Below are 8,147 nucleotides of genomic sequence, written 5' to 3'. Positions count from 1 at the left end.
TGTGTGAGAGTGTGTGTGTGTGTGTGTGTGTGTGAAATTGTGAGTGTGTGTCTGTGTGTGTGTGTGACGACAATGAAGTTTGTTATTCGTCACTTGTGATGGGTGTTAGAGAGTTACAATAACACACAGTGCTTTCAGAAGTACAGCCTGTGACTGTTCATGAAACGAGACGCCGTTTGCGTCTTTGTGTCCAATTTAGGTCGAGCGCTTCAATAACATCGCTTTTCCTTCAGATCTACTGATATTATTACATCTGAGTTGTTCCATGCAAGCCACATTCTAATAAAACAAAAGCACCCAGCAAAAAGTACATTGTTATTATCTTGGTAGTACACTAGAGCTCAAAAGTCTGTAATAATTACGATTTTTAATGTTTTTGAAAAAAGTCTCTTCTGCTCACCAAAGCTGCATTTATTTGATCTGAAATACATTTAAAAAATCTGAAAAATTATTACAATTTAAAATAAGTGATTTATATCTTAATATATTTTAAAATGTAATTTATTTTTGTGATGCGCATCTGTATTTCCATCATCATTACTCCAGTCTTCAGTGTCACATGATCTTCAGAAATCATTCTAATATGCTGATTTGCTGCTCGAGAAACATTTCTGATTATTATCAATGTTGAAAACTGTTGTGCTGTCCAATACTTTTGTAGAAACGGTGATATATTTTATTTTTTAGGACTTTTTGATGAACATAAAGTTCAAAAGAACAGCATTTATTTGAAATAGGAATCTTTTACAATGTTACAAATGTTTTTTACGGTCACTTTTGATCAATTTAATGTATCCTTGATGAATAAAAGTATGAGTCTCTTTCAAACAATGATAAAATATTGTGGAGCACAACAGTTTTCAACATTGATAATAATCAGAAATGTTTCTTGAGCAGCAAATCAGCATATTAGAATGATTTCTGAAGATCATGTGACACTGAAGACTGCAGTAATGATGCTGAAAATACAGCTGCGCATCACAGGAATAAATTACAGTTTAACAGATATTCACATAGAAAACAGTTAATTTCAATTGTAATAATATTTCAGATTTTTACTGTATATTTGATCAAATAAATGCAGTCTTGGTGAGCATTTAAAAATCTCAATAATTCCAGACTTGGGTTAGTGTAGGCCCAATTAATTGTTTATAACATGAACACTTATTAAATACATTTTAATGTGCTGTTTTCTTACATGCTGAGCGTGTTTTTCCACAGATATGTGAGAATATTCCAGAACGTGGATCTGTCCAGTAACTTCTACTTCAGGTGAGTGCTGAACTGAAGCGTGCGATCGTGCATCTGTTCGTCTCAAAGCCCTTTAGAAAGAAAGAAAGCGTCCCATATTCATAATGCTGTGACCTCCAATCACTTCCCAGATCATTGTAATGGTAATAAGATTTAATGAGCTCCTCAGATTATTTGTCCTTTTCCTCCTTGTTTCTTCTCACCGATCTGTCCGTGACGTTTTCTTCATAAAACAGTCGCTTGGTTTTAGCAAAGAATAGTGTTGAAGCAGCTGAAGTCATTTGTCAACCAGTCAAATAATAATAGAAATAATCAGACCGCGGTCCTAAAACCCGTCTGAACACTTATAAATGCCTGAATGTTGCATTAGATCACAAAATATATCAAAGCAAGTGTCATTTATTCTCAAGAAAGATCACAAACTCATTTTAAAGGCAGACATTTGACAGAAAAATCTTGAGGATTGATGCAAATGTATCTTCTTTTTTGTTTGGTTTCATCATCTTGAAAAAAAAGAGTATTTGTATGAACTTTAATGTCAGAATTTAATGAGACCTTCTTCATTAATTAATCTCTGGAGAGTAATAAATTAATAAGTAAATAAATAAATAGATACATGTATGTATGTATGTATCATTGATATTGCTATTATAGATTTAATTTCTATTTATTTTTATTTATTTTATTTATTTGTATATTTTCCATTTTTAACTTTAATTTTCATTTTTTCAAATTATTATTATTAGTATTATTTTAAATATGTCTACATATGTTTTTATTAGTTTTAGTTATAGTGTGTGTGTATATATATATATATATATATATATAAATATATATTTTTAGTGTATTATTTTTACATGTTCACAATAAAGTTATGCATTCATTCATTAGTTATTTTAGTACTAAAACTAAATAAAATTTAAACTAATCGAAAATGAGAAATGCTGCCTTGGTAAAATAAGTTTAAGTTTAATGTTAAAGTTTATATTTTATTTCAGTTGACATTTTTGTTTCAAGTAACACATTTTTATTTTAATTTTTTATTTTTTTATGGTTTTAGTTTACTACATATGTAGATGTAGAATAAATATGTATACAATTTATAAATATATATTTATACAGAATTAATGTATAAAAGGTTGACAAAAAAATTAGGAAAAATAAATAAATTGCTATAATATGGATTTAATTTATCTACTTTTGAATAAATTGGTAGATCTGGGAAAAATATCATTCATCATTCGCAAAAAATCATTCACCCTTATTGATCTGAGCATATCATCATCATCATCATTATTATTAATAATAATATATATATATTTAACCATGAGTTTTCATGTGGTTCTATATTTGATTTATTAATGAGGTCATTACATATATACCACTGATCAAATCACCTCATTAATCTCCCTCATGTTAATTAATTAATTAGCTAATTAATTTCCCTCATGTTGGCTGTACTTTAATCTTCGGTTGCCAAAACTTTCACATTAATACAGTTTGACCTACAAAATAGCAAAGCAAGCAAAAGTTAATTAGTTAGTTAGTTTTGTGATTTCAGCAGGAAAGTCTAAACGTGTTTGCTTCAGAAGTTTGGTTGTTTTGTGTCCCGCTGGTGAATAAAGGAAACAAGAAAAGAGCGCTGAGAAATTGAACACGCGTCACGTTTATGTTGTACGTGGACGGCGTCTGTAAACGAGATGACGTCTTGTGGGAAGCTGAAATAATTGCATGTGATCGCTGATGAACTTCGAGTTCATTCCGTGCGCTTCATCGCTTAGCAACATGCGGTCTGTCACCTAGCAACAATGAAAGCTGCTTCCTGCTGCTCAACACAAATGAGCAGTGTTGATCAATCTGAGCGTGACCCTTTGACCCTGTGACCTTTAGTTACAGCTACGACCTGAGCCACTCGCTGCAGTGTAACATGACGCTGCTGCAGATGCCGTGTGACGCCGGAGAGAGTGAGGAGCTCAACACCAGCGGCATATTTTATTTTTAAATTAAATTAAATTAATTATTATTTTATATTTATATTTGATATATCTTTTCAGAATCAGAATTAGCTTTATTCGACAAGCGTGTGCAAACACAAGGAATTTGTTGTGGTTTTTTAGGAGCTCTTTTTACAGATATACATACATATATGACATGAGAACAGAAATAACAATTAAATAAGTAAGAAATAACAATAAAAAAAATAAATAATAATAATAATGTGGTAAACATATATTTATAGCGCTTTTGGTTTTTATTTATTTAATGATCGCTGATGAACTTCGAGTTCATTCCGTGCGCTTCATCGCTTAGCAACATGCGGTCTGTCACCTAGCAACAATGAAAGCTGCTTCCTGCTGCTCAACACAAATGAGCAGTGTTGATCAATCTGAGCGTGACCCTTTGACCCTGTGACCTTTAGTTACAGCTACGACCTGAGCCACTCGCTGCAGTGTAACATGACGCTGCTGCAGATGCCGTGTGACGCCGGAGAGAGTGAGGAGCTCAACACCAGCGGCAGACAGGACAGCTTTGACATCTTCGAGGAGGAGGGACTCCCCACTCCAGGTTTTATTTTATTTTATTTTATTTTATTATTTTTATTTTATTTTATTTTATTTTATTTTGCTTTTGGTTTTTATTTATTTAATATTTTTTATTATTTCTATATAATTTGTTTGTTTTGATAATTTTCTTTCTTAATTTATATATTTTATGTGTTTCATAGCATTTTGGGTTTAATTTTAATTTTTATTATTTTCTTTATTTTATGTATTTATATTTAATATATATTGTATAGCACTGTATTTTTTATTTATTTTGTTTTATGTTATTTTCTTATTTTTTAATTTCATATATTGTTAAAACAATTCTTTTAACTATTTGATTTTCTTTTATTATTTTTTATATTCTATTTTATTTTATATATTTATATATATATAGCAGTCTTGGTTTTTATTTATTATTTTATATTATTTCGTTTTTAAATATATTTTATTATTATATTTATATTTTATATCGCCCTTGGGATTTATTTTATATTTTATATTGTTATGCATTTATATTTTAAATATTTAATTTCGAACACTTTTTGGTTTTATTTGATTATTTTCTTATTTTATATACTCATATTTTATAGCACACTTGGGTTTTATTTTATATAATTTTATATTATGTTATTATTGTTATTTAATTTTTTTATTTATTTTTCAAGGTCTCAACTCTGGCATTTTTGGACCTTTTTTGTTTCTTTTCTTGTTTTAAAGAACTGCCTTGATTCCAGTTATTTTATTTTGTGTGTGAATTATTAATTGGGGTGTTTGTGTTTCAGTTGTCCACGGTTTGATTAATGAACCCTACGCTAAGTATGTGTGGAACGTCCGTCTGCTGGAGAAAGTCAAGGACATCGTCCATCCTGATTGGCTGCTCTACATCATTCACGGCTTCTGCGGCCAATCCAGTATCCTCTGATGTTACATTGTATAGATAATATTCGGTTGTTGTGTCCGCTGGCTCAGATTCGTCTCCGTGACCGTCTGTAGTGCATACGGATGTTTTCATGACCCTGCTTCTGACCCCAGAGTCAGACAAAGCAAAGTCTCGTTTCACACTGATACGTGTGTGTTTGTGTGTGTGTGTATGAGATACAGCAATAGAAACAGCATCCATGAACTGAATGTAACAGCAATATTCACGCACAGTGTAGTCAGCATTCTCGATTTATCCTGGGAGTGATCTAGTTTTACAGTTGCTTTCCACATATGCTGCAAAAATACACCTAAAACCTACTTATTTTTTTTTTCGAATTTTTTTATGTACCCTTCTGCAAAATGCTATTGAAACCGATTTTTTTTTTTTTGTACCCTGTAAACATATATTTATAGCGCTTTTGGTTTTTATTTATTTAATATTTTTTATTATTTCTATATAATTTGTTTGTTTTGATAATTTTCTTTCTTAATTTATATATTTTATGTGTTTCATAGCATTTTGGGTTTAATTTTAATTTTTATTATTTTCTTTATTTTATGTATTTATATTTAATATATATTGTATAGCACTGTATTTTTTATTTATTTTGTTTTATGTTATTTTCTTATTTTTTAATTTCATATATTGTTAAAACAATTCTTTTAACTATTTGATTTTCTTTTATTATTTTTTATATTCTATTTTATTTTATATATTTATATATATATAGCAGTCTTGGTTTTTATTTATTATTTTATATTATTTCGTTTTTAAATATATTTTATTATTATATTTATATTTTATATCGCCCTTGGGATTTATTTTATATTTTATATTGTTATGCATTTATATTTTAAATATTTAATTTCGAACACTTTTTGGTTTTATTTGATTATTTTCTTATTTTATATACTCATATTTTATAGCACACTTGGGTTTTATTTTATATAATTTTATATTATGTTATTATTGTTATTTAATTTTTTTATTTATTTTTCAAGGTCTCAACTCTGGCATTTTTGGACCTTTTTTGTTTCTTTTCTTGTTTTAAAGAACTGCCTTGATTCCAGTTATTTTATTTTGTGTGTGAATTATTAATTGGGGTGTTTGTGTTTCAGTTGTCCACGGTTTGATTAATGAACCCTACGCTAAGTATGTGTGGAACGTCCGTCTGCTGGAGAAAGTCAAGGACATCGTCCATCCTGATTGGCTGCTCTACATCATTCACGGCTTCTGCGGCCAATCCAGTATCCTCTGATGTTACATTGTATAGATAATATTCGGTTGTTGTGTCCGCTGGCTCAGATTCGTCTCCGTGACCGTCTGTAGTGCATACGGATGTTTTCATGACCCTGCTTCTGACCCCAGAGTCAGACAAAGCAAAGTCTCGTTTCACACTGATACGTGTGTGTTTGTGTGTGTGTGTATGAGATACAGCAATAGAAACAGCATCCATGAACTGAATGTAACAGCAATATTCACGCACAGTGTAGTCAGCATTCTCGATTTATCCTGGGAGTGATCTAGTTTTACAGTTGCTTTCCACATATGCTGCAAAAATACACCTAAAACCTACTTATTTTTTTTTTCGAATTTTTTTATGTACCCTTCTGCAAAATGCTATTGAAACCGATTTTTTTTTTTTTTGTACCCTTCTGCAAAATAGTTTTATTTTATTTTATAAAATAAAATTATTTTAAATGTATTAAAATTTTTATTATTATTATTATTTATTTTTTTTGTGCCCTTCTCCTAAATATGTTTATGTACTCTTCTGTAAAATACAATTTTACAAAAATTACTTATTTTATTTAAACATTTATTTTTGTTTTAATTTGTAACGTACTGAAAAATACAGTTAAAACCAGCAATTTTATTGTCTTTCATTAGTTTAATTTTAATTTTTAGTTTAATTTTGTATTTTTTTTATTTACCCTTCTGCAAAATACAAAAAGAAATCTACTTATTTTATTTTTCATTATTTTTTTTTGTTTGTTTTGCACCCTTAGCTAAATACATTAATCACTATTTTAAATAAAATACATAGATTATTTGTTTTTACAATTATTAATACATATTTAAAACCTATTATTTTATTTTATCCTGCAAAATGCAGCTAAAACCCACTTCTGATAGTATCGCATGGCTTCTAGCTGGTTGGGTTAGAGGGTTTATCAGCTCAACTACCTGCTAGTGAACCTGGTTTTGACCTGCTTGATCACCTTGAACCAGCAGCAAACTGTGTTCTAGAAAGCAACTTGATATGAGCTGTTTTTCCCAGCAGAAAGTTCAGGAGGGTCAAAACTGAACAAAAAGCGAGCTAAAGAAACACAAAGAGAGAGATAATATCATCCGGAGAGAGTCTGGCGCTGTTGATTGCTTGTGGTTTCTCCCTGTGAGGATCCTGAAGGAGAAGTGAACGAGTTCACAGCATTAAAGCAGACCGATGGAGACGCTGCCATTGAGTTCCGAATGATTTAATCACCTAATGCATTCATAGGAGCAAAATGTGACCCTGCAGCACAAAAGCAGTCTTAAGTCGCTGGGGTGTATTTGTAGCAATAACCAACAATACATTGTATGGGTCAAAATTATCCATTTTTCTTTTATGCCAAAAATCATTAGGATATTAAGTAAAGATCATGTTCCATGAAGATATTTAGTAAATTACTACCGTAAATTAAATCCTACCGTAAATATATCAAAACTTAATTTTTGATTAGTAATATGCATTGCTAAGAACTTCATTTGAACAACTTTAAAGATGATTTTCTCAATATTTAGATTTTTTTGCACCCTCAGATTCCAGATTTTCAAATAGTTGTATCTCAGCCAAATATCGTCCTATCCTAACAAACCATACATCAATGGAAAGGTTTTATTTAATTTAATTTTTTTATTTTATTTTGCAAAGTAGTTCAAACCTATTTTTTGTTTTATATTGCTTGTTTTTGTTTTGTTTTTGCATACTAAAGTAGAGAAGAAAAGCTGCTTTTTATTTCATTTCTAATTAACTTTATTTTATTTTTAAATAGTTTTTTTGTAACCTACTTTTATTTATTTATTTTTTTATTTTTTTTAATTAAAAATACCGTTATATTACAGATTTCTCATGAACTGGTCATTTGTTATTTTTCTTTTGCATGTAGGCCTGTCACGATAACAATTTTTTGCCACAGAAATAATTGCGATAAGCGACATTATTGTCATTTTAAGACCATTTTATGCCACTGAATATATAATCATAATATAACAGGATAATAAAGGCCTACACACTTCCAAATGACAACAAACTTTTAATTCTTAAGAATATTTAGATCACGGAAATTAAGTATCAAAATATTAGATACCTTAAAAAACCTAAATAAATAGTAAATAAACATTTTCTAACAAAAAGTGCAAAGTAACAAGTAGAAAAAAAGAAAACT

At 29.5% G+C, this 8,147-nt stretch overlaps 1 protein-coding gene across 1 annotated transcript in view; it reads left to right on the top strand.

Moving 5' to 3' along the window:
• Positions 1-8,147, top strand: part of fig4a (FIG4 phosphoinositide 5-phosphatase a) — a 76,526-nt gene that overhangs the window by 9,117 nt on the left and 59,262 nt on the right. The window contains exons 6-8 of the mRNA XM_016450887.1: positions 1,222-1,272; positions 3,671-3,816; positions 4,580-4,708. Coding sequence (XP_016306373.1) covers positions 1,222-1,272; positions 3,671-3,816; positions 4,580-4,708 — 326 coding nt within the window. The remainder of the gene's footprint in view (positions 1-1,221; positions 1,273-3,670; positions 3,817-4,579; positions 4,709-8,147) is intronic.

This window comes from Sinocyclocheilus anshuiensis, unplaced genomic scaffold (assembly GCF_001515605.1).
Source record: "Sinocyclocheilus anshuiensis isolate Anshui unplaced genomic scaffold, SAMN03320099.WGS_v1.1 scaffold595, whole genome shotgun sequence".
NCBI classification, from domain to species: Eukaryota; Metazoa; Chordata; class Actinopteri; order Cypriniformes; family Cyprinidae; genus Sinocyclocheilus; species Sinocyclocheilus anshuiensis.
Note: the sequence above shows the minus strand (reverse complement) of the source record. Positions and strands in the feature narration are given on the sequence as shown.